This window comes from Antennarius striatus, chromosome 3 (genome assembly GCF_040054535.1).
Source record: "Antennarius striatus isolate MH-2024 chromosome 3, ASM4005453v1, whole genome shotgun sequence".
In the NCBI taxonomy this organism is placed as follows: domain Eukaryota; kingdom Metazoa; phylum Chordata; class Actinopteri; order Lophiiformes; family Antennariidae; genus Antennarius; species Antennarius striatus.
The window spans coordinates 20,589,613-20,617,519 of record NC_090778.1 but is presented as its reverse complement, the minus strand read 5'-3'; the positions used below and the strand labels follow the sequence as shown (position 1 = coordinate 20,617,519).

General features: G+C 38.6%; 1 protein-coding gene across 2 annotated transcripts in view; it reads right to left on the bottom strand.

Annotated features, from left to right (window-relative positions):
- Positions 1 to 27,907, bottom strand: part of ipo11 (importin 11) — a 112,635-nt gene that overhangs the window by 12,305 nt on the left and 72,423 nt on the right. Inside the window, exons 23-29 of one of the 2 annotated variants that reach the window (XM_068311733.1) lie at positions 22,116 to 22,195; positions 21,958 to 22,038; positions 20,328 to 20,423; positions 19,777 to 19,890; positions 19,137 to 19,258; positions 10,918 to 11,013; positions 9,160 to 9,244 (exon numbers count right to left, since the gene is read on the bottom strand). In XM_068311733.1, the coding sequence (XP_068167834.1) occupies positions 9,160 to 9,244; positions 10,918 to 11,013; positions 19,137 to 19,258; positions 19,777 to 19,890; positions 20,328 to 20,423; positions 21,958 to 22,038; positions 22,116 to 22,195 (674 nt within the window). Of the gene's footprint in view, positions 1 to 9,159; positions 9,245 to 10,917; positions 11,014 to 19,136; positions 19,259 to 19,776; positions 19,891 to 20,327; positions 20,424 to 21,957; positions 22,039 to 22,115; positions 22,196 to 27,907 lie in introns of those variants that run through there. The other variant, XM_068311734.1, reaches the window with a different exon arrangement.

Genomic DNA, 27,907 nt, shown 5'->3' with positions numbered 1-27,907 from the left:
TTACAGTTACATAATTGTTTGTTGCTACAAGCATATTTCATTAAAGGTTTAATGACTATCGTCTTAATTGTCTCTATTGTATTTTAAGTTAGCATGTACCTTAAACACTTCACACTGAAAACTAATGATGGTTATGTAAGAGCAGCTTCATGCTGGTGCAATAAGGTTTATGTTTGAGATTCAATGTTCGTATGATCTGATTAGTCAACTAATTGAGAAAATAATCAGTGATTACTCGACTATAACCCTTTGTGGCAGCCCTATTTAACACATTAAGACATACAGGTTGTTGATAACTTGGTGTGCTGTGCCAGTTTTCAAAGAATTGCCCAAAATCTTATTTTTGGTATATGCAATGAATTCAAAAGGTAAACAACTTTTTCTGTGTGGACATGGCCTAAATAACAAGAGGGTTCTAAAGTTCTTTGACAAGACAGAAGACAACGGAAACAGAGTGAGGAAGAACAGTCAGCTAAGAGATAAGGTCATGTACATTCGTCCGCAACACTGCATCCTGGGACAAATATTGATCAGATTTAGAGTAAACAGACAACAACGATAAATAGTCGTCTATAAAGACACAAGGGGAATTTAAAGAGTATTGGACAGGAGAAGCTGCAGCCACAGTAAGAGGAACAGAGAGAGATTCCATCAAATGTCATTTTTAGCACACTGTCCTGATATTTCATCAGTGTGTTGTATCTTGATGAAAAGGGAGGATTAGAACTTGATTAAAGAGATTTTACTCACTAAATGAGGAAACATAAATTGTAATACAAGAACTAATTTGTATAGTGGGGGCATAAATATAAGAGCCCTTAGGCAGTCAAACAAATGGCTTTTACTAAACACTTACATTAATGCCTGAACATGAACACACATACAGTTTGTGTACCCTACACATTTTCATTGGTTACACCAGTGTATATTAAATTTAGCAGGTCTGATCAGTGTAGTAACAAACACTCACCTGGTATGCTACCTTTTAAGGTGTGAATTGTGAATGCATTTTATGTTTACACTGTGTCATTTTATGCAAATCTAGCAGATGACTTTTGCAGTGTGTGTGTGTGTGTTTGAGAGAGAGAGAGAGAGAGAGAGAGCGAGAGAGAGAGACAGAGAGAGAGCGAGAGAGAGAGAGAGAGAGAGAGAGAGATAGGTACAATGCACTCAGTAAAGCATGTAACTGTGTGTGTGTACAGTGTGTGTGTGTGTGTGTGTGTGTGTGTGTGTGTGTGTGTATGTGTGTGTGTGTGTGTGTGTTTGTGTGTGTACGAGACTACATGCTGTATCCCTCCAACATTCCTTAAATGTGAAGAAATGGAAATACTTAACAAACTTAAAACATGCAGTATTTTCATTCATGCTGAGCGTGCTGTGATCAAATTTAAATGAAAATGAAAATATGTATCTGCACATACAATTGTAACAAGACATATGCAATACAAATTCTAGCAATTAATGAATGAATGATGAAATGTCAACCAAAGAGCAGTTATTCTAATTACTGACTAAAAGTAATTAACTGTTTTTTGCTCTTTTTCTTTATCTGTTTTGTGAGTGATGATGAAAGTCTGACTGAAAATGATCAGTCTGTCTACAGAACACGCAGAGAGAAATTCATCATCTTATATTTATGTCCACCCAATCCTAAATAATGAATCCAAAGTAAGTTAACCTTTGCTAAATGCTTGGAGTGAGGCTTTCTGTAACGTGGAACATATTGATCTAAATATCAGCTAAATAATGTAAATGGAAACTTTATGCACCAAATCACACTAAAAGCACACAATAAGAAAGTGACTTTACAGTTTGATCCATCCCTGAGATAAAAGAATATATTACTGTATGTCTGCTATGACTTGTCACATCTGCTAATAAGAAATGGGAATGAAACACACAGAATTGTAATGTACTGTTGGAAAAGCTTCCTTTTAAATGTGTACATCGTGTGTATGTTATCCACAGACTTGCTCCATCATTGGCATTGAAATATATTTTCTGAAAATAACTTCTGGGAAAGTAAATTGAACTCTAATGCTGGTCTTAAATCTTAATATCTAAGACACAAACCTCTAAATCCATCCATGTACCAGTGTACACAACTTCTCTGAGTACCCCAACTACCATGCTACAGCCAGTGTAGTAAACATTTATTGAATTCATTGGATCATTGCAACATGTTTGCAATCCTGCCACTCTAAGAACCTACAAATCCCAATAGGTAATGGACAAATGCCTGTAAAGCTGAGGAGAGACACTGATAGAAACTAATTTTGATAGCTCTGTGTGCCGTAGGCAGAACAAAGGAGAATCCTTATATCTCATGCTGCAAAATAACACTGTCAGAGAGGTCTGTTATTCAACAAAACCAAATTATGCTGACACTGATGGTCTCCTTGAGACTAGGAGCAATAATAAAGCAAGAATGGCAAGTCTTCATTGCCAATGCTTTGTTTGGCCCAGAGTGAATTGATAACATACTGAAACTCATTTCCTATAAATTTATACCTCTAGGGGACCACTGCAGTCAGTTGATTGTTCATTAGAATGAAATAACAAAAAACTGTTGAATGACAAAAACAATTTCCTGATTAATCAGTGATTCATCCAAGCATCACAAATTCATTGCAATAAAGTCCACTGGGTAACAATGTAATGGTTCTAATTTTATGCTTTCCTTAAAAATGAAAACATACACATTTAATCAAATTGTTGTTTTAGGGAAATCAGACTTCACTCCTAATCTACAAAAAAATGTAAATTAACAGACAATTTAATTAAACAAATGTGCGGGAAAATGTTTCCACTAACTTAAAGCACTGCCAGCCATAGAGTAACAACGTCAAAGAAGGATTCTTGATATTCCTTTTCTTAATTTTCCAGAGCATGCCTATGTAATGGGATATGCTTTCAAAGATCCATTCAATCAGCTGAGGTTTTACTGGAGGAAGTCCTCTGATTAGAATTCTTAATCACGATTAGGAGAGGGTGGGCAAATATTTGCCACAGTCCAAATAGGGTTTTGCTTAGATAAGAGCAATTCTGATTCTTTTCATGACTACTGAATATAGTATTCTCTTACTTCAACATGCAGGGCTTCACTAAGTCGTGGATTTTTAGTAAGTAGTCACGTGACACCGTACGCGCATGCTGTTGGCTGACATCATCCGTGTGTGCGCTGCGTTCCGACACTCAGGGAATGCAGTGCAACTTCCGTGTATTAAAGAAACACTTTTCTTTCGTACGTAAGTGTTTTAAACACTTTGTGAGAGTGTGGGAAATGATAATACAGATATAAGGTGGTTTAATATCAGGAGAGTTCATATACTTTTAAATTACCATAAATTATAAAATAAATAGTTTGTCACTATATAGCAGAATTTGTTTTTCACAGGTGGTCCTGGAATGCATTAACCGTGAGTAACGAGGGATTACTGTAGTTAATAATGTGATAAACTACAAAGCATTGAGAGCTGAGAGTCATAATCTTTTTAGAGATTATAATTGCCAGAAGTGGCAATTATATATAAATCAAAACTGTGCCATAATTTAATCTACAAGTAAAAATAAGAATTACACTGAATATTTGAATTTGGAATCAATTCTAAAACTTTTATTCCATGGAAATTGTTCAGAAATGTTTAACCCAACTTTTATTATTGGGTCCTAAATAAATTTGGAACCTGAATCATTAAAATCCCCAAAACTGCACCTCCCTACGTCAGAACACAGAACAATCCATTTTAATATGGAGACAGGCAGGAAGATGATAGCAACAGCATGGATGATTTTCAAGCAGAGCATATATCAGGCCTACCAGGAGAAGTCAAATACACACACAAAATTACACACAAAATTACTGTATCCATTGTTCAGTTCAAATACTCAGTCAATATCAATGACTATATAATCAATATATAATCATGGCATAAAAAAGTTGGAGTCCAAGTTTTTATGGACATGCAAACAGTGGTGCCATCTATACATCAAGCACTCGAGCGACAAACTGACACTGCAAGTCAATACACTTTCAAAGTTAATGACAGCAGGAATTCCAGCAGAGGAAAAATATTTCAATAACAGTGCCTTGGTGACTGTCTGGCTTCCTACCTGTGAAGCCTTTCCCAAATTTATAATGATAATATTTAATGAAATATTTTAGCTTGGATTGAAAACGATCTGAGACAGTTCCCATTGGGTCATGAAACATTTTCAGAGTCAAAGAGTTTACTGGGTCTTTATGGACTGAGTCATAAATTTTAATCTTCAATTTTTAAGATATTAGCGACCAAAAATATTTAGAAGACATCTACGGAAAGTGATACACGGTTTTGTTCTAGTCTTTGGAGATGGTGCTTATAGAGGAGGCAGTACACCATTAACTGTGTCTGTTCAACCAACTAAATTATCATGAGTGTGAAACAGAAAGAGAGACAAAGAGACAAAGAAAGAGTGAGAGGTGTTAAACACACAACATATGGTCAAAATAAGAAAAAAACTGAAAGCCACTGCATGATAACATTATATTATTATATATTTGCATGAGCCATGGTGAGAAGGAAGTGGCTAAGTGAAATTAACGAGAGAGACAGAGAGGGAGAGACAGAGAGAGAGAGACAGAGACAAAGAGAGAAAGAGAGGGAGGTGTTAAATCTTGACTCAGTTATTTTTTTAACGAACTGACAAACTGTGAAGCAGTGTCATTTATACAAACAGACAGAGTCAAGGTTCCTGAGACAACAGTGAAATATGAATTCATCCTCACTGCTGTACTTTTGCTGGTATGAGTGACAATATTTTGGATCTCATTTTTAGATACATTCAAAGTTCAAGCAATAACATGCAATAACGGAGGACAAAGAGCTGTGTCCAGAGTTTGCCTACCTAGTATCGCAGAATGATGACCTGCTCAGGATTATTTCTCAACACAAACGCAGATATAGATATTGACATATTTTTTTCTCAGCTTGTTAAAACAATGATATCTGGATACTGTTAAAGCTGCAACCTCGACACAAAAATCAGATAAACTCCTAGGTAACTTTACTATAAATAATATATGAGGACAGATGGTGCCGTACATGAAAAAAAGATTAATTCCTTTCCATTGGCAGTAAGCTAAACACATGGGCCCGTGATAGGAGCGCTATATGTACAACTGAACAATATATTTAGCGCTGAAGAAGAGTAATGTTTGCCTTGAGAAACAGCAAAGCTACATTCATGTACTGACAACCTCTCAGAGGCATACATACATACACCCCCGAGCCTCTCACATATAACTGCTCGGCAAGTAGCAACCATGAATGTTCTCTTTGGTACTGTGATAAAAACTCCACTGGATTGACTGATTTTCCCAGCAGACATACAGAGCACCTGAGTACCACGTCTTTACAACTCCTGCACAACATAGTACGCAGTATAAACCTTTTAAGTGCAGTGCGTTCAATAGCTTATACTAGTAGTTGTTGGTAATAATTTTGGCACTGGCTCATGACTAACTGGTAATTTTCTGCTATGCCTGAATGTAAATCTGCAATTGGAGAAAAAAACGTTTCAATTTCCATGTTTCAATTTCCTATCATCCATCTAAAAAATATACGGTATATGTTTATTTTAATTTTTAAATAAATATTTTCACACTGATGGACCAATAGGGAAGCAACAGAAGCCTGTGTTTATGTTACTTTCCTGTTAGTGCTATGCAGTTAAAGTACCACTCTCTTACCTGTTTCTCTAAGTATTTTCAACATCAGTGAACATGAATTAGAACCTTTTATCATGAAATTGCTCATAATGAAAATTAACTTCTAAATGTAAATTGTGAATTTTCTTTTTGCCTTTGCAGTACTGACTGTTAATAAACCACCTATTTTCTCACATAGTCAGCAAGAGTTTAATTTTTCTAGGGTCCAATTTAATACAAAGTATTCACATATGCAATAACGCTTATTTGCATCCATGAGAGATGGAAGCCACTGCCTTCAAAGAGCTTAAACCTAGAAACATCCCTGCTGGAGGCATTTGCGAGAAAAGTACAGTCACTGTCATCTTAAAGCGTGGTCTTTCATGAGATAAGCCACGGGAGGCAATTAGCACCATGGCAAAAGTTCATCTGGGTTCAAACTGAATATACAGTGGAAAAATGGCACTATAGCTCCAATAAATGTATTGATTGCTACAGAAAATATTGTGTGCAATATAAAAATTCTGAGTTCTCCTTTGTATTAACATGATATATCCTTTGTGAAGTTTTGACTTGTTGACCAGTAGATATTGCATAGTTATTAGGTGGAAAGGGTTGAAAACATGGATTTGCAATCACACTGAGGAAATTGTGCACATAGGCCATATTTAGTTTAATGTCACTGCAACTGAACGGCTTTCTGGGAAAACCCTGCTTTGACAGAAGACCAGTATTGTCCATAAATTGCATCAATAGCTATCTATATATTTTTTAACCTCCCCCAACCGCTGAAGCTTAAAAGCTCATTAAATACCCGCTGTTTGATTGGCAATTCAGCAGACCTTGACAAATCACCTAGCAGATGGCAGACATACTGTATGACAACCCTAAGATGAGAGTTGGCTGAGAAAATGATGAATGTCTCTAAACTAAATCACCATTGGAAAAAAATAAATAAATAAAACAAATCAAGTATGTGGATATTACGGCATTCAACTCATTTAGATTTTTTTGTTTGTTTTTTTGCACAAACTGTCTGAATCTATTCTTTTGCACAAAGACGAATACAATTACTATTTGGAAAGTGCTCACTGGCTCTTTCTACCTCCCGTACTGGAAGATACCGACACTTTTATACACCTAAATGCTTTTACATGGTCATGCATGTACCTCCAGGATGAGAAGGCTTCCACAGCCCCACTGGAGTCAGGAAATATTCAGAAATTCCATGAGTTTCCTTCCTCATTAACTTTCCTCTCAAACCAAAAACTGTTTCACATGGTTACACTCGTCACAGGCACACATGCATTCAAGCACATCCACAAATACATACACCCACACGCGTTAAGAAGCGAAGAGAGGCGAGACTTTAAGTCTGCTCTTTTCTATTCCCCGGAGCAAAAAGTCAGGGTCTGGGCTGAGGTGATAAGTGCACTGGGATACCGCCCAGCAAACACACACATTCTCACACTCAGAGGAAAATGTCATACAAAGTCACCCTAGAAAATAAATGTAGCTGTATTCCTACATTCACAAAAACCAATGAATTTAAATTCGCTTAAACTTTCATTTTGCCCGAGTACTCATTTGCAGAATACTGTAAACACACATCATCATAAACAGTGTTTTCAGAATGAAATGGTGTTACAACTTCTAAGCCTTCACAGCATGATGAGCAGCAGAAGAAAACATCCTCATGCACAATGCATCCTTATGTATACACATTACATTACTGTTTAACTGGTACGTACACACCACCTGAGGGCCATTTACAGTGGTATAAAAAAGTTTGGGCACCCCTGATCATTTTCAAGACTTTCCTTTATAAATCATTGGTTGTTTGGATCAGCAATTTTAGTTAAATACATCATATAGCAGACAAACAGTGATGTTTGAGAAGTGAAATGAAGTTTATAGGATCAATAGAAAGTGTGCAATAATTACCTAAACAAAAGTAGGCAGGTGCATAAATTTGGGCACCCTTGTTGTTTTATTGATTTGAGTACCTTTAGCACTAATTATTTGAATACAAAGTTTGTTTTGCTAAGCTCATTGACCCTTGACCTTCATACAAAGATGAATCATGAGAAAGGGTATTCCAGGTTGTTCTCCTTTTTACATCTTCTCTGAAGAATGGCAACAAGGTAGCCTAAAAACAACTGTCAAAAAACCTGAAAACAAAGATTGTTCAACATCATGGTTTAGGGGAAGGATGCAAAAAGCTAGCTCAGAAACTCAACCCACAGACCAGCTCCAAAGACCTACAACAAGATATTGCTACAGATGGTGTCACTGTGCATCGTTCAACTATTCAACACACTTTGCACAAGGAGATGCTGTATGGGAGAATAATGCGGCGGAAGCCTTTTTTACACACATGCCAGAGTCGCTTGAGGTATGCTAAAACACATTTGGAAAACCCAGCGTCATTTTGGAATAAGGTGCTGTGGACTGATAAATGTAAAATTGAGTTATTTGGACATAACAAGGGGCTGTATGCATGGCAGAAGAATAACACAGCATTCAAAGACAAACACTCGCTGCCCACAGTAAAATTTGGTGGCGTTTCCACCATGCTGTGGGGCTGTGTGTCCAGTGCAGGTACTGGCAATTCCTGTTAAAATTGAAAGTTGCATGGATTCCAGTCAGTATCAGCAGATTCTTGCGAACGATGTTCAAGAATCAGTGACAAAGTTGAAGTTGTGCCGGGGCTGGATACTTCCAACACTACAACAACCCTAAACACTGCTCAAACTCTACTAAGGCATTCATGTTAGAGGAACGATTACAACATTCTGGAATGACCATCTCAGTCAACAGACCTGAATATTATTGAAAATCTGTGGTGTGATTTAAAGCGGGCTGTCCATGCTCGGAAAGCATCAAACCTGACTGAAATGGAAATGTTTTGTTAAGAAGAGTGGTCAAAAATACCTTCAACTACAATCCAGACCCATGTTCGAAGCTGTAGGGAGAGTTTGGAGGCTGTTATTTCTGCAAAAGAAGGATCTACTAAATATTGATGTAATTTTTCTTTTGTGGTGTCCACATTTATGCACCTGCCTACTTTAGTACTTTATTGCACACTTTCTGTTAATCCCATTAAATTCATTTCACTTCTCAAACATCACTGTTTTTGCTAACTATATGATGAATTTAACTGAAATTGCTGATCTGAACAACCAATGATTTATAAAGGAAAATCTTGAAAATAATCAGAGGTGCCCAAACTTTTTCATACCACTATATTGAACAACTTTCAGCTTACCTGAACTGACTCAAAGCTTGCGATGCAGACACGCATGAATCCAGAGGCTGTACTTCTCACTGATTACGTTGCATGTACATAAAAACTAACCACTATTAAGTTTATGAAGTGACAGCAAGTAGTGTTTGTGATCAGGAAACTTAAGTAAAACATAAATTATTACATTGAACCTATTGGTGCTGGATGTGTGTGTTCAACTCACCAGTTTCTTTCTCTTGTCTTGTTCAGTTGGCGGCTCCTCATCATCACTCAGCTTAGGCTCCTCAAAATGGCTTATCAGCATGCAGCTGCAAACACAAAAAACGTAACTCAATATTAATAACCACATATAAACCTGCCGGAGACACAAAAAACACAAAAAAGGATGAACTCTTGCAGCTCTGTCTGGTATTCATATTGGTTCATCTGCATGCAGAGAGAATTGCAATTAAAACCTTTGCGCTGTCTCCATATGGTCTTCTTTGTCCTTGTTATTTAACATATTAAGAGATGATATAAGGCCACAAGAGGAATGTCACATTTTGTGATGTGGATCAGCAGCGTTTGATAACTTGTAATCACAATTTTCAACAAAATTCTGTAAAAAGTGAACAAGGACCTACACAGCAAAAAAAGACTGTAGAAAGAACAAATAGTATTTAGATAAGTAACATCATGCTTGTAAAGAAGCTATTACAACATTTTATCACTAACACACATACTGTATTATGCTACTTTGTTGCTGTCATACCCAGCTGCTTTCATTGGAAAAACACCAAATGGCAGATGCATTTAGCAACTAGCTGGGAGAATATTGGAACATTTAGCAGCTAAAGAGCCAGACATCTCCCTAAAGAGTTTGTGACCAAAACAGAGAAGATGAATATTATACATTAATGCATCAAGCGGCCGCAAGCAAGGGTCGAAATTAATGACAATGTCACTGCTGGATGTGTAAATAATCAACTTTGCTAAACAATTTCACTACAGATGATATGTCAATATGTTCACAACTGTTTTTTTTCTATAAGAAAAACTCTTATTATAGGTTTAAAGCAATGTTTTAATGTTCTGTCAGAAATAAAGACCAAAATGCCAACATTTGAATAAAAATTAGAATTTTTTTCTTAGTTCTGTTATGTTCAGTACGGAAAACATTTAAACTTCTTATTTATTTTCAAGTAGTCTTGGGACAGAGAGATAGACTGGAATTCTACAACAGTACTTTTAGTCCCATTGGTAATAGACTTAGTACCTTGGATGTTTTTTAAATGAGCGCAATCTTTGGAAACAAGGACTCCCATTTTTATTCTTAACCACACAACACCTGCAAGTCACTTATGACAACAGAGAAATAAAAGGAAAGTCTATTTATCTGAAACTTTAACGAATTCCAAATACAGACGGCAAGATTACAATACCCACTGCTGTCTGTTTCTGCTAATTTAATTTACAAATGGAAAATAAAACACAGGAAACAAGCTCCCACAAATATGTTTTGTCTCTCATGAAGCAAAACAACAATCCAAAATATGACTAAAGATTAGACTATTCTTTACATACAAGTTTTTAGTTCATAGCTTGGTAAAGTGCAGTGCTTTGGCAGTAAAAATCTGCATGTCATTTATCATCTACCAAGAAATGAGTACCATGTCACTTGGACAGACACCCACAGGGGAGAAAGCTGAGCAGATTCAGACTCAAAGGTGGGCTATGATTGTGGTTTTGTCTCCTTTCCAGTCAGAAAGTGCTTTCTGGCCAGTTTCACAGCCCATTATTTCTCAAGAAAAATGTGTCCAAACCAACAATCCCATTTGGCTTCTTTTAGAAGCCTGTCATGACCATTTAGAAAGAGAATGCTTCCATAGCCCTAAATTCAAAAGGTTTGTGATATTGGTCATAATACAGTTTTCAAAAACATCAGAAAGTAATGGACATCTAAGATAGTTTGTTATTAAAAGATAAGGATATGTTCACTTACTCTTTGAACGTTCCAGTATCAGGATCTTCCGTCATTACGTCGTGCAACGCCTCAACACAAATGTTGATGATTCCACAGAATTTGTCCTGGATCACACTGATAACACACAGACAACACAGGCTTGTTACATATGATTTGAAAGCTATGTGTTGTGTTTTTGCATGTAATTGACAGAGAGAGAAATTCACAGAGAGGGACGAAATTTACCCAAAGAAAGAAATGGTCATGGAGAACAACGATGAGAGCAAACAGTCCAAGTCAGATCCTGGCAGAACTCTTGAGTGATAAATTAACTGTCAAAGCAGCATATGGCTGTCCAGAGAAAGGGACATTTATGCCATCCATTAACTCAGCTCAGAGAACACACATCTCACATGTCTCTAAGTATCCTGCTGTCATCACTTCACCTTTAACTTCTAGATTGTAACACACTTCATTGGAACGTTTTACGACATAATCATGCAAACACAATTACGGCCTCCTGACTATGGCTCGGTAAACCAGCGGAGATACTTACATATAAGTCTCTACAGACTCATAAAATACCTGATTTCAACACCGATGCACTTCACTCAGATAGACGTTTGTTTTGGTGCTGTTACCACCTGCCGAATCGTCACTAAGGAGGAACAGAGGTGGGACGAACTGACACCCCATTATACTTTGATTGCAGTCAGACAGACGTGGAGTGGAATAAAGGCACAACAGGCGTGGAATGAACACTCCATCTAAATGGTGCTCGTGACTACACAAACTTGAGTTGGTGATGAATACATGCCAGAGCAAGCCTGACTCTGTGACAGCCTCTCTGACACAGTCATCAGAAGATAACATATCTCCCTCAAGACCTGACAAAAAAACCGTATAAAATGCATTGCTACATGGAATCCTCCAAGGCTTCAGTGAACCTGGAGTGTACTGTATACTGTATCAGATAAATGATGTTGAAAAGATCACCAATATTCAGGGTTACAAATTACAATAATCTTCTAAAATGTCCATGATGATTAATTCATGCTTAAAGGCCAGGAAAGCAATAACATGTAGTTTTCAAGAAATGCTCCAAAAGACTCATATATAGAATGATATTCCCAGAGGACTGATAGACCTTAGCCAAAATGTTCATCAAAGCTGAATATCGGCAAAACCAATGAGCGTACTGAATAGATCTGTTGTATGTTTTATTAGTGAACAGGTTCATTGAGAGAACATAAAAAATGTTGACGCTTCACACATGTCTTCACCTCAAAGGTACAGATCTATTCAATCTCCAGGTATAAGATGGTCACACAAGATTAGCATCACCAGTCAGGTTTGCGACCAAATGTGAAATGTGCTCACAGTCTCCCCTTCTGTTCCTGAGTTACGCGGCAGAATGTTTTGTGGGCTCACAAACCTTGACATTCAGCTCATCTCTGAGACATCCTGGACATTCGTACAAAATCTGATTACATTAACTATTCAGTTATTCATTTGCACAAGAATGGAACAGAAATACATATGCACTTGCTGCTACAATCTTAATGCCTCTGGCCACAGCTATAGGCAGGCTGGAAGGCATAAAAAAGAAAGGTATAGCAATGCATAATTTTATCTCTAATGATTCTAAATAGGTAAATGTATTTCTATCACACAGATCAATCACAAAAGGTGAAGGTTATAACTAGGGATGAGCGAGTACACCACTATCTGTATCTGTTCAAGTAACTACATTATCTGTATCCGTATCTGTACTCGGAATGGACGGGGCTTAAACCGGAAGTGGGTGTGGTTTGACCAGAAATGGGTGGGGCTTAACTCGCTACATTATTTTAAGTCTAAAATCGATATGGATTGATCACAAGTTGCTATATTTATTGTTTATTTTAAAACTATTTACTGAACAGCCTCGGAATTGAGATTCAAATCAATGTTTCAATGTTTTTGATCACAAAAGTAAGACAACTATTTACAGAACAAGTTTTTTATGGAACTGAATCGGAACATGAATATTCTTAAGTCTGACTGAATATTTACCGAAGAGCCTCAGAATTGAGATTCAACGCTTTTGATCAAAATAGTAAAGGAACTATAGAACGAGTAAACACAAAATGCATTAATGAAGTGCATGCAATAGGAAATTATCAACTACGAAGTATGCATGAACAAGAATTGCCATACTTAACAAAAACTTTTAATTTTTTTTCTTCTTTTTCAGTTTAATTTTTTTTTTTATAATCAAACTTTTTTTTTCAATTATTTATTTTTAACACCTAATGTTCTTGCCATTTATTTTTCACATAAAGTTAAACAATGTTGATTGCGGTGTGTGTGTGTGTGTGTGTGTGTGTGTGTGTGTGTGTGTGTGTGTGTGTGTGTGTGCGCGCGCTATGTCTCAGTATTGAAAGTATAGAATTATTAATTTGAACAGAGTTTAGAACAAACAGGTAAAACAAAGATGAGTGGAGGCGGTGGTTAAATGCACGCGTACGCGCAACAAAAAAACAAGAAAGTTCACCAGGTAACCAAACATAGAGGCAAGCTGAAGAAAACCTAAGAAGAAAGACGTGAGCTTCGGTGAAGCCACCAACAGAGAGATCAGTAATTGTCTGCGTGTGCCAGAGAGTGGGACAGGGACAAGCCCCGCTCTAGCTGCAATCTGTAGGGAGGGGCGGGAAGTATGTGTGACTGGCCAATCACAGAACATGAAAACAGTCAGGATGATTTCCCTTCAGTCCGATCTCGAGTATTAACGGGTTTTATTTGTATCGTACTTGTCAAAAATACGTTATCCGTACCGAATACTCGTATGAAACGAGTATCCGGCTCAACCCTAGTTTTAACCCTGCTGTCAAAACGCTTTTTTAAAACGCAGAAGTGTAAAACATAAATTTGATACAATTTTAATCACAGGAGGTAAAGGGTTGTATAATGCAGGCTTGCTGGCTTGGTGAAGCTGACATCTTAAACATATGACAGCTCACACAACCCACCCAGAAGCATAAAGACGGCCTACAGTCATTGATGAATTATTTGAGTCATTCTTTGAAAACACTGGAAAGAATGTTGGTTTTCCCTTGCCAATCAGAATAAATAAACACGGACAGAAAAGAATAAAAACACACAGACTGAGTGTGTGTAGGTGTGGGCACTGTTGTATCAAAGGCTCCTTGGTTCAACTATGTGGCAGTGTTAGACTCCAGAAAATGCTGCATGAACTCACTAAACATGAAGTCTGGAAACAAAATTGGAAAATTAGGACATAATACGTACCCATGCAGTTAATATAGACCTCTATCATTTTGTACGAGTGGGAATAACTAATGACGTATAAACCCATACTGTAGAAATTGCCTCCAAGACAGAAATAATGTTGAAGCTTAGGATGTAATAGTTGACTGTACTCTACAGTCCTATTTTCTGCACTGGGATCCAAGAATTTCTTCAATGTATTCCAAAAAGGTAATTGCGTACATAATAACATACACAGGCAGTGTATATGTAAGTCCCTGTATATACAGGAATAAGAAAAAAATGCGCATGTTAGGACAATAATTATCCGCCCCTTCCATTTTGCTCCTTTTAATTTAGCAACATTTTACTATTATTATCAAGGTAGACTAAAATACCTCACTGAACAACTCCGCAATGAATTTCTTAATAGCAGTCTCAAACTGGCAGCCATAGCAGTGACTGGTTCCAAGCGTCATATTAACTATCCCTTATTACATATTTAGGCATGTCTGTCAATTCTAATTCTATCAATCCCACCAGCTCTCCAGTGATTATTTTCTAATGGTGGACCAGTGCTGCTGCTTCGTGCTTGTCATTCAAATCAACACAAGTGGAAGCTTGATCTGAAAGCCAACAGGGTAAGTGCAAACTAGCTGCAACAAATAAAAAGGCCCTGACAGAATCATGCATCTATGTGTCGTTCTCTTTCAAAAAAAGGCTGAAGGAAGGTGCTGAACATTGAAGGTTGCACCCAACTGTCATCCCGATAGCGCATCAATCAAAAATTGAGGGACACGTGCGGAGGGCATAGCAAATGCTAGGACTAAAAACGACATGAAACTTTTCCAACTTCGTGGCAAAAGCAAATTCAAGCAGCACAGTAAGAAATTAATATCATGGCTACAAGTTTTAATGTTGTGACAGCGATATGAATGACATTTTCGTTTTTATTCTGTATTGACATGTCTGAACAGATTTGCCATCAGAAAAGCAAAGTGTCACGGATGATGAAGTGGTACTGCAAAATAAAAGGGCTGAATAAGAGGTTCTGATGATTTAAGCAGTGTACTGTGACTTCATGGCTTTGCATGTTAAATACAAAATGAATTATTAATGTCTCTAGATTGCTCAAAAGTATCAAAGAAATTACATTTTATGAAAGACAAACTGGACATGAATGCATTAAAAATAAAGTGAGTCAAAAAAGGGAGATAATAGATTTTAATAAAATAAAAATTGATAACTTAATATCTGTCATAAGTTATTCACTGATCATAATTCAACATCAATTCAATCAAGTGAAAACAGCAAACATGTCATGGTAATGATTAAATCTACTGTGTACTGTGTTATAGGATACCATAATAGGTAATGAATAAATTACTTTATTTTTTTCTTATGTCATATTCTTAATTGGGCCAACAGAAGGAAGTAAGTCATCTGAATATATGCCCATTCACGTCCCATGTTCAAGACGGGACTGGTGTGTGTTTATTCCACCCTGCTGTTCTTGACAAACAAAATGATGGCTTTCAATATTGTTCTGACTGTAAGATGGCTGTGGAGGTAGCAACAAAGGCAAATCAGACATCTGTGTAAATATGAGGCAGAACAACAAGATGTTGACATTTTGGAAAGTTAACACTAGAAAACTAGTAGCAGCTAGTTGCAGTTGGTGACCAGAGAAGCAAAAAATCAAACAAAAATGTCTCCGAACAGGTGAGATGGAGCATCATCCATATTTGCTCACAGTAATTTCCCATCAAACCCTGGAACCACATTGGCTCCTCAAATGTTTAGTACAGAGAAAACAAACAGAGGCTTCACAGAAAAAGGTCTTCATTGCTACTTTGCTGTGTGAAAATGACTAATGAGTAACAATAAAATGAATACAGTAATCTTTTGCACATTCCCACGTGATGATGTGTGACTTCACGCAGATTTTTAGTAGATAGTCACGTAGTAGGTAGTCACGATACTGTACACGCATTCTATTGGCTGACAGCATCCGGAAATGCGCTACGTTCTGTCAGTCTCGGAAGGCAGCGCACTTCCGTGAGACAAAAAAGTGCTTTAAACAGTCGATAAGAGTGTGGGAAAAGGTAATACAGACAGAAGGTGGTTTAATATCAGTATGGGGAGGGTTCATAAACGTTTAAATAATAACATAAATAGTTTGTCGCAATATCAGGGAATATCGCGACAGTCGTGTGGTTCCAGGGTGTACTGTACTTCCAAATAATCATAAGCCTGCAGCTGAATCACAGCCCTGTAGCAGCATATTTGTACTTCATGACTTGATTCAAATTCTCAGTTGCGCTGAGGTCACAGTGACCTTTGATCCCCAATATTTGAAGACATTTCCTCAAGGTGTTCTTGAGATCCCGAGTTCATGAGAATGGGACAGAAAAGCCAAAAAACATGATATCAGCAGCCACGGCTGTCGCTGGAGTTGAGGCAAAAAATGTGAGAGAGCTGATTTGTCGTGCAGCACTTAACCAGATGGGACTGTCATAATCCTTTGCTGTAGGAGACCAGGGATGAGGGCGTAACAAAGGATTTCATGCTTGTCTACATCTATGATTAGCATATCTGGATTTCAGAAAACCTGAATTTCCCAACACGACCAAATAGAACATCACAACAGAGTTAAACATTTATCCCCTGTGGGACTCCCTCGTGAATAATCAAATAATCAAAATATATGAATTACACCAGGCTGGGATTATTCATGCTTAATGCAAGTTTAATGGTGTCTTTTACTGTACTTACTGTACTTTACTGTACTAGAACACCTCAGTTACAGTCTGAATTGTGTATTTTTGGTTAAAAATGAAGTTCTAAGTGGAAATTCTTAAGCACTGGAGGCAACAGCCTAAAAAGCACATGCACATATACTGTATACACAGAGACACAGAGACACACACACACACACACACACACACACACACACACACACACACACACACACACACACACACACACACACACACACACACACACACACACACACACACACACACACACACACAATAAAAGATTTGGTCTAAGAGGATTTGTCTTCTATGCAGGTGTGCTTCTTCACTGAGATCTGCTTCACTGAGCATGAGATTGAGAAATGATGGCCTCTCTCTGCACTGCAAACCACTATAATTATAACAGCAATTTATATAATATATTAATTATAACTTATTACATCCCGCTTTAAAGTGGTGATGTATTGTAACTGTCAGCGTTCGTCCATCCGTCGTTAGTTTGTCCACCTAATATCTTTGCAACCGTTGCAGATAAAAAGATGAAACAAAAAACACATTACTCGGGCAGCAAAGGGGATGAAAATAAGATGACCTTGACCTTGGTAAAACTAGTTCAAGGTCAAATTACGACGTTTACACACTCAGTAACTGGATAAGATAGAAAGACGAGGGAGAAGGCCAGTGTGAGTAAGACCGTAATTCAAAGCACCAACTTTGATCTACGAAAGTAGGTCAGAGCACTAGCTTTGATCTCTGACCTATGCAAGTAGGTCACGGTAAAATTTTGATTTTAGGGGTGTCGCACAATGTTGCAGTCCGTTACTGCCTTGGTTCTAGTTACAATTATTAACAAGTCAACTCATGTAATTCCACAGTTAGAGATAGACTCTCATTCTCAGATATAGGCACACACAAGCAAACATATGACATTTAGGGAGATTCGGGTCAAGGGGGGGGAAGCAGCTTCAACAGGGAGCCCCAAACTTCCCTTTCCCGGCCAGATCAACTGGCTCTGACTAGTGGATCCCAAGGTGTTCCCATGCCTGTTGAGATATAATCCCTCCACCTGGTCCTGGGTCTGCCCCAAGGTCTCCCAGTTGGGTGTGCCAGGAACACCTCCCTAGGGAGGCGCCCTGAGGCATCCCCACCAGATGCCCAAACCACCTCAGCTGACTCCTTTCAACCCAAAGGAACAGCGTTTCTACTCAGAGCCCCTTGCAAACAAAAAAAGTGTGTCTCACTCATCTCGAAGGGAGACACCAGCTACCCGCCTGAGAAAACCCATTTTGGGTAAACCTTCGTCAACGTGACTACACCTCGATATCCTGTCCATGAAAATCACGTACAGAATTGGTGACAAAACGCAGCCCTAGCCAAGGCCAACAGCCACTTGGAAAAAGTCCTACTTACTGCCGAGAACCTGAACACAACTCTCACTTTCAGCGTACAGGGATTGGATGGCCCTGAGGAAAGGCCCCCTCGCCCCATACTCCCGCTGTACATCTCCCTTCCTTATTCTGTTTAACATAAACTCACAAAACAAACTAAGTCATGTGAGTGTCATATTAGGCATGTCGGAAAACCTCACCACCTTCCATGGTCCAACACGATGCATATAAGTTTGGGTTTTACTACTGCCATACTAATTTTTTTAAAATTTTATATACTGATTTTAATCCCCGCAGAGAAATTAGTGGCACACTCTAGTTAGTCTGAATCATGCATTTGTATGTGTGTACAGCCCCTGAACACACTAACACACACACAGGGGGCCTGTGCGCATGCAGGGGAGGTAGAGTGGCGGGTAGCTCCTTTGTGGTGCACCCAAATGAGCAACTTGTAAGGGAGACGACGCCTTGCTCAAGGGCGCCTTGGCAGTGCTCAGTAGGTGAGCTGACACCTCCCATTGTCAGCTCACACTCCGGGTGTTTTTATTTGGGCAGGAGCGGGAATGTCTCTTTAGTCCATATTGGGACATTATGGCTGCAGGGCAAAAATCTGTTTTCTGTAACTTTTTAACAAAAGCTAATTTTCTTTATTGTTAGTGACAAAAATTCAACACCACAGGCATCCAGAGAAAAAAGCACTTCACACAGCTTTAGTCTCTAAAGATAAACAACAGCTGATTAATTCATTTGTCTTCAGTTTCCCCTTACTTGCCCTTTTGCCTGCACATGACTGACAGGGTGGATGATACATATTTTTTTACAGTTCAAAACCGCACATAAATGAATGATGAATGGTTCTTACCTGTTGTCAGATGGTAGGAGGGAGAGCAGAGCCAGTGATGATAACTTTCTCCTCTCAGGCTGTGTGATGTTGTCCATGCGGTCAACCCACATCTCTATCAAGCTGCCCAACAACTGGTCCATCTGATGAAACACATCATAACCAAGGCAGTTAAAATAGAAGGGAAAAGAAACAGGAAAAATAAATCACAAGTTGACAAGAAAGAGTTACAAGCATTTGATGAAGACAAACTCCACTGATTTTATTTTAATTTACACAAAGCTCTGTTATTTAAATCAGTAAAGACTGACCTTCTCTGCTGGTTCTGCCTCATTTACCCCCTGCCTTCTCCTCAACCATTAAAAAATGAAGTAAAGACAGTCTAGAAATATGTCTCTATGCTGTTAATTTAGATGAGGAAAGCAATGTCAAAAATATGTCAAATCAATTTACCTCTGGGTAAAAAAAAAGTGTGTAACAGTGAAGACGATATGACTAAACTCTAGGGCATGAGAATGTTACCATTAGCAGTTCTTTGGGTCATTACGCTTAGCCTCATCCAGAATGATTCCCTTTTAACAGGCACTATGCAGTCATGTCTTTCATAGACGTTCAAAGAAACCGTGCTCAGAGACCAGAAACAAAAAGCAGTGAGTCTCACCTCCTGGCTGCACTCAGAGGCCATTTGAGAAAGCAGAGAGGAGAAGAAAGTGGAGTTCTGGAGCAGGACGCGGCCCATGATTCCTAAGTAAGTGGACATCACCACGGGATATCTCTGTACACATACACACGCACGCACACAATGAATACGCGATCACACATGCAGCTGAAGAAATGTAATGAAGCGCAAACACATTTAAACAGGTCATTAAGCATGATATGGGGAAAGAAGACAGATCCACTGACAAAGCAGAATGACGTCAGCACATGACCTTTAACAAAGTGGAATGATCGATAGCTGTCACTGTATAGTGTTCCTAACAATTAAAGCTTACATGACAGAAAAGGGCGAACTGAAAGAATATCCTCCTATTAAGTATGTAAGGTTTCATAAGGTTAAAACTTCTATCAATTAGCAAGAAGAGGGAAGAGTCCACTTTCCCCACAGGTACAGTATTACAAAGTACTACAATGACACATAATACATTTTTTGAGGAACACGAGTCTTTTGTCGATCCCACCCCAGATATGTCCATAGAAGATGAAACTCACCTCACCATCCACAATACCTCTGAAGACAGCTGGAAGCAAATGCTGGAACATGTGGGCTCCCAGTATGGGGCTAACCTTTAAAGCTATTTCTACCACCTGCAAAGATATAAAAACAGGAAGAGTGAAGATCTGTACAACTCAGACAATGTAACAAGGAGAAACAGAAGAACTGACAGGGAGAACCTGGGGTGAAGAAACGTCCAAAAAGAAAGACAGCAAAGGTCACATATGAGATGACATGAACACTAAGGAGGACATATGGGGCAATAGGGAGTTAATGGAATCCTCTTTTTTTCCCCTCAGAAATAGCAAAGAATTGCAGAAAATATTGTTTTAAATGAAGGGTGTAACCTACATGAGGTAGACAAAACTAATCCCTCAAGTTTTATTTTCCCAAGAATTTTCAATTTTCCTTAGTGAGAATTAAATCTGAAGTCAGAAAAAAAAAACTTGGATGAAAAACAATCAACGGCTAAGTGGATGTATGCTTTGAACAGTGAAGGCATATCATTATGGCATGACTTATTTGATTTTTTTGTTTTAATTTCCTGGATTCATCTTTAAATCATACATCTTTTCTTAACTTACTGTTAACTAGAAAAACCAACCAAATGATAGACTATAACAAGCCTGGAAAGACCGTAATTCCATCGAAACTTTGACTGCCAAGGATTTCCATCTGTGTACAGCTGTGACAACAAGGGCTTCTGTCCTATGTTGCCAAATTTAGAGTCCAAATACAACATCACATTTAAACATTTTTTTGACCGACAGTGATCCTGACATAATAGAACATGACTAGAAGTGAAGTCCTGGAATTATTGCAAAAAATCAGGTAGGATATCTGTGGATATCCACTGACACAGAATCTCATGCTATCTCAATTGATTGGAAGCTCGGACCTTATGTGCTCCAAACAAGAACAATCACTGAGATAATCCAGGTAAAAATGAAGCTCAGCTACTGCAGAACACAGTAGATGAATGGCAGATCGTTCAGAAAGATTTATTTTTAGTTACTGATGACAGATCTGAGCTATGTATTTATTACTGCATACTGCTACATGCACACCTACTTATCTTCTTGCTTGATGCATAGAGGACTGTGGGAATAAATTAATCAATTTATTTTACTAATGAATCTTTACGAATGGCATGGTGGCGAAATGGGTAGCTCTGTCGACTCACAGTCAGAAGGTTCTGGGTTCAAAGCCTTTTTTGCTGAGTTTGTATGTTCACCCCGTGTCTAAGAGGATTCTGTCTGTATTTTCCATCTTCCCACCACCTCCAAAAATATCCACTTCAAGTGAATTGATGGGTTCCAAATTGTCTAAGTGTGTGACCATGAGTGTCTTTTTTCTGCTGCGATAGGGCGTCATCTTCTTATATGTGGTAAAAATGTACAAGAAGATGAATGAATGAACAATGAATCTGGATAATTTTACAATTATCAAGTAGTCATGGTGTGAGAAAATTTGTCATGGTGTGAGAAAATGTGTCATGCATAGAAAGAAAAATGTTGCATTAGAATGCCAAATCGAGTATTGAAACAACAGTCACCGGTTCAGGGGTGGAGTAAACAACTTAACACAAAACAAAGTCAGATAATCAACGGGAAGAGCCGACAGTACCTTGAGCACTTGAACCTGTCCCTCATTTGTAATGTCTTTTAGCAAATCACAGAAGGAGCGACACAATGATTCAGCATAGTTCTGTAAAAGAAAAAAGTAGTGTAAATCTAAGGGTGTGTGTGTGTGTGTGTGTGTATGCATGTATTTGTGTGTCTCACCTGTAGGAACTCTGTGGCAGACAGGTATATGTAGGCATTAACGATTTGAAAGCAGGTGCGCAGGTTCTCTGAGCTCAACTCTGGAAGAGAATATCAGATGTTTCACTTCACCAAACTGTGAAAAGGGCGAAGAAGTGATGGGTGCAGACAGAGACAGGGAAAAAAGGCTGCCAATGATGGAGGGAAAAGGTATTTTCTGATGAATGGTCCTGCTGAACATGTTTAGACTGCGTTACTTGCAGGATGAATGGCCTCATTGGCTTAGTTCATGGAGAAAAATCATTAGACACAAGATTTGCTTTTGGAAATGTGTGTTTGCAGAAAAAAAAACTTATACTATACATAATACAGAATAAAAATTTGTATAATAAAACTTGTATAATTTGTCTCTGAGTTTGGACCTAAACCACTGATAAAATTTAAGTGGTACCGTCATTGAGTTTTGAATGGACACCGTTAGAGGTCAGTGGCGAAAAGAAGAGGTCCAGTCTGATTGTGTTGGTCAATGCGGATGATATTAATGCAGATATATACAATATGGTTTCTCCAACCATCTGCAAGCTACAGTAAGGCAATGCAAACAGCCATCTGTCATCTGCAGAGGTACAAAATGTATTCTGGGGGCCTATTTAGTCAGTCTAACAGTTACATGAATATTCAAAAATGCAAACGTAATTTGGAGAAAAATTATGCTGAACAGTTGCACTGTGTGGTGATGTGAGATCAACAGAAGACAACGACTGCTTTTCATAAGCACATTAGCAACCATGACGGCGTGCAAAAAACAAACAAACAAGGACAAAAAAACCAAAACACACATGGTCAAAAAGTCAAAGAGCCATCAGCTGTGCAGTCAAGGAATCACATCACTGTCATTTGGTGGACTGTACTGCAGCTTGTGTGCTGGGGGTACAACTTCCTGAGGAAAATGATTAAAGTTCAGCCATAATAAATGTTTTACCATTGTCAGGTCAGGCCAGCAAGTCGGAGTGAAGAATGAGTCAAAGCCATCAGACTGATTTAGTGGGTGAACAGGAACACAAAGTGCTGAACAACAACAGCCCAACATGTCTGCACAGCAGGTGAATGAATGATCAAGGGTTTTGTGTTTTGCATTTCAGCCATTTAGTCAAAATGTTTTAAGATGGGATATATCCTTGATTGCTTATTGGCCATTTCCTCAATAACCCTGCAAATCCTGCCAATCTTCAAACCCCGTCATCATGGCATGTTTTGTGAAGTCTTTACTTATACATGGCTAACATAAAGCAGGTCTGACAAACATTCAAGATCAAGCATATATTTTTATGTTAAGCAGCACTTCAAATTGAGGCTATGGTTAAGTCAAACATTTAATAACATAATATCCATGTCATTATGTTACAAATGCACAGAATTATATTATATTGATCATTTCTAATTTTCTGCACTCTGTAGGATGTAAATGATGTAGGAACCAATGCTTTCGGGTTAGGTTTTGGCCTGGAAGCATTAACTGACGCTAACACTGTACCCAGAATGTTTTGCTATTTGCTATGTTAACTATTGGTCAAGTTAACTCAGAAACTTAATGGAAAAAAACTGAGTAATTAAGGATAAAGTAGCATGTCTAACTTTTGATTACCAGGAAGCTTATCAGCACCTTATTCACGTAAGTGCAGTGAAATATCTCAGTGGCTTAAAGCTTGGCTTAGCCTCGACACCGAAGATAAAAGTAATTCAGCAGATATACTGTAGAGATGTAAAAGTTACATCGCAGTACTGTTTTATTTGATTATGTGTTATTTTTATGTCCTGTTAGTGTTTCTGGTAAGTCTTGGGGAATATTACTTTTGAATTTAGAGTAGCGCGCTCATTTGGGTGCACCACGAAGGAGCTGCTCGCCACTCTACCTCCTCTGCATGCATACAGGCCCCTTGTGCATGTGTTCAGGGCCTGTACACACACACGTACACACGTACACGTACACACACACACACACACACGATTACTGACTAACTAGGGGATTAAAATCAGCATGTAAAACAAAAAATAATAATAATAATGGAATTAATAGTGATTATAAATTGGAATTTAATAAATTATGAACAATTCAGATTACGAACAACCTTTCGAAGCCAATTATGTTTGTATACTGAGGACTAGCCGTATAATCAAACGAGTCAAGAACTGAATTGTTGATTAAAACTGACAGACCATTACAAGATCTAGCCGCTGGGCCCTCTAGGTGGCATCTCATTGTACAAGAATGGACCAGGAAACAACATAGACGAAACAGCCTTCAAAACTAAAATTCCCCAAACGTTGGACCAACTTACAAAAGTCAGAGCCGAGGTAGGCTAATCTCAACTCTGACTTGAATCATAATTTCTGTTTACACAAATATAACCTCCACAAAGGCATTGTGATTATGAAGCAAACAGGGCTCTGAGAGCATATTTTTTGAGGTGCCTGTGGAAATGCTGCCAACTATTTTATCACATCTGAGAGAGGAAACAAGATTACATTCAAAACTACTTCATCTTTTTCTAAGAGTGCAATTACACATTCTTTGCTTTCCTTTATTCCAAAAGTAAAAAGAAGGGAAAAGTGTGTGTTTGATAGCTTTCCATTCTTTGGCCCTTCACAACTGTCTTTACATGCATTTCTAATAAGAAGTGCACATACTCTAGCAATATTATCTGAAGGAGTGTTTTTTTTTTTAGGAACAACAATAACAAAAGAGGATATTCCTACGAAGAAGAAAAAATGAGTTGAATTCATCAACTCCTACCCTCGTGATTGCAAATGAATCCCAAGGGCCCCAAGTGTCCAAGTCTGAATACAAACACCCCGACAGAAACATAGTACAGCTGGTTATTGGAAGTAATTTCACTCCCATTTCAACATTCGCATCTAGACTTTTTTCAGTGTGACACTAATGCAACAGGGGACATAGATTTACTGTTTTTCTCCTCAACTTTGGTATTCCATAAATACTGGTCTTGTATTTGTTGTTCCACAGCATGCAGTGGGTTGTGACTGGTTTTTTCCATTTTCACAAATAATGTGTCCAAACACCCACTGCAAAAATGCACAAAAAAAAAATTACACACTATACAGAAATCTATTAAAGTACTATTTTTATTACAGACTCAGTCACAACTCATTTTTATAGTAATGTGGCTGCTTTGCAAAATATATACAATAAAATATCATTTCATATTTCACAAAGACAGGGTATATGAGGACGTAACTGACCCTTCTACAAACCCCCGACACGCAAACACCATCATTTGCTCTAACCAAATAGCCACAAAAACCAGCTGCTAAAGGACTGATTAAGACTTAGTCAGTACATCCTTCATAGCTCTGGGCATTTGCTGCACAATCCTCTTCGTTTATGAACATTAGCAGGAAAATGAGCCTCGCATCTGACTGTGATAACAGCCTCTGGTGTGGCTATAATGATAGTTACTGTTTAAATTTCGGTAATTTCAACCTAATTATTCCTTTACAGTATTAGATGGCATTTGCCATTGGAAGGAAAAGCAACAGACTAGATATGGGGTGCTATATTAATGCCATAAGGCCAGTTGGACAATACATGGGTGAAGTAAAGCTCTATGGATGGACATGTAACATTGCATAAAGTCCAGTGCTGATCACTGATGAATGAGTGTGTCCTTTCATGCCCTAAAAAGTATTTCAGCCCTTGGTGTGCCACATAAAATAACTAAAATAATTTTAATCCATTCAAGCCTTGTAAAAAAAAATCCCAAAACCCTAATTATGAAAGAAAAAAATTTTTTTTAAACAACCAATAGACATGTATACTTTGCCTATACATAATTATATATGTTACAAAAACAATAATAAAGTATAAAAAGAAAAGCCAAACTCACAAGCACAGGCACGCTACATTTATTCCACAAAACGAGATCTGTTCTCCGCTGATGTCGTTTCATTCTGCCCACTAGCATTAGTGTCCCACAGCTCATATCTCAGATTTTTCTCATATGTCAAATAAAATATGGACAGCATGATGGCTTGTAGTTCAAATAACTCATATGTTCAGCTCCTCGTTTCTCAAAGTACTACAGTAAACATACCCAGGGTTCACTAGCAAATGACAAGGAATAGAGTTTTCTCAGTATAGTGTCACTGACACTTGTGAACAGGAATTGATATGGGTCTGAAGCAAACAAAAATTGCAGAGTGGAAGGACATTCATGAAGCAATATTTTTGTTACATTGTTATTCCATTTACCTTACAATGCAAGGAAGCAGGCCATAAGCATAAACTGAATAACTGAAAATACACAATCAATTGTTTTTACAAGCAACTAGTCGAAGTCAAAGTCAGCTTTATGGTCAAATGTACTATATATGCACGACATACAGCACAGATGAAATTGCAGTCCTCTCAGACCCACAGACAAGAGGCAGTACAACACAGGCAGTGCAACAAAGACAGTACAACATAGGCAGTACAGCAGGCAGTAAAACACAGGCAGTACAACAGACAGTACAGCACAAAGTATAATACGAAACACAAAGGGACGGTAAACATCTCTATACACTCTCCTATCTCGTAGGGGAAGTAACGTGTGCGCAGTCCCTGAGTTGACGGGGGGAGACTTAGTCAGGTGCTTGGGGGGGGGAGGGGTAGAGTTCAAGGCTTTGGGAGGGGGCAGAACAGGGAGGGAGTTGAGACTCCTGACCACCTGGTGAAAGAAACTGTGCTTGACCCTGCTGGTTTTGGCCCGCAGTCTCTGCAGTCTCCTCTCTGATGGCAGCAGGCTGAAAAGGCTGTGAGAGTGGTGGGTGGGATCACCTGCAATCCTGATGGCTTTGTGGGTGAGCAGGGTGTTATAAATGTCTGTGAGGGAAGTGAGAGAGACACCAGTGATCTTTTCAGTTGCTCTCAAGGTCTTGCAGCTGGTCAGGATGCTCTCAATGGTGCCTCTGTAGAAGGTGAGCATGATTGGGGGTGGGGCTCTTGCTCTCCTCAGTTTGTGGAGGAAGTAGATGCCCTGTTGGTCTTTTTTGGCCAGTGATGCCGTGTTGCAGTCCCAGGACAGGTCCTCGGATATGTGCACATTAAGTAACTTGATGCTGCAGACCATTTCCACTGCAGCACTGTCGATGGTTAGTGGAGCATGCTGGGTGTGTGTTCTCCTGAAGTCAACAACAATCTCCTTTGTCTTCTCAACATTCAGATGGAGATTGTTGTCCTTGCACCACATAGCCAGGTGGCTCTCTTCATTTCTGTAGGCTGTCTCATTGTTGTTGTTGATGAGACGCACCCCAGTCATGTTGTCTGCAAACTTTATGAAGAGGTTGGAGCTGGAAATTGGTGTGCAGTCGTGGGTCAGCAGAGTGAAGAGGAGGGGGCTCAGTACACATCCCTGGGGCCCCCGTGTTCAGCGTGATGGTGCTAGAGGTGTTGCTACCAACTCGAACTGCCTGTGGCCTCCCTGTCAGAAAGTCCAGCAGCCAGTTGCGTATGGAGGTGTTGAGTCCAAGCTAGTCCAGTTTAAGGATGAGCTGCAGATGGATGATTGCGAGTGGAAGTCGAACAGCATTCTGGCGTATGAGTCTTGGTCAATTGAGTCAATTAGTTTATTTAAGTAAAGCAAATTCAGACAAGTAATGTGGTGATTTAATCAAACTAATATTTTCAACAAACAAGTGCTTTGTTCCTATCATTTCTTCCTCTCATCGGTGTAATGCAAGTAGAACTCTTCCTTCCTTTCCATCATCACTAGCCAGTGCATCACACTCAGCTGAAATTTGTCCTAGTTGGGAGC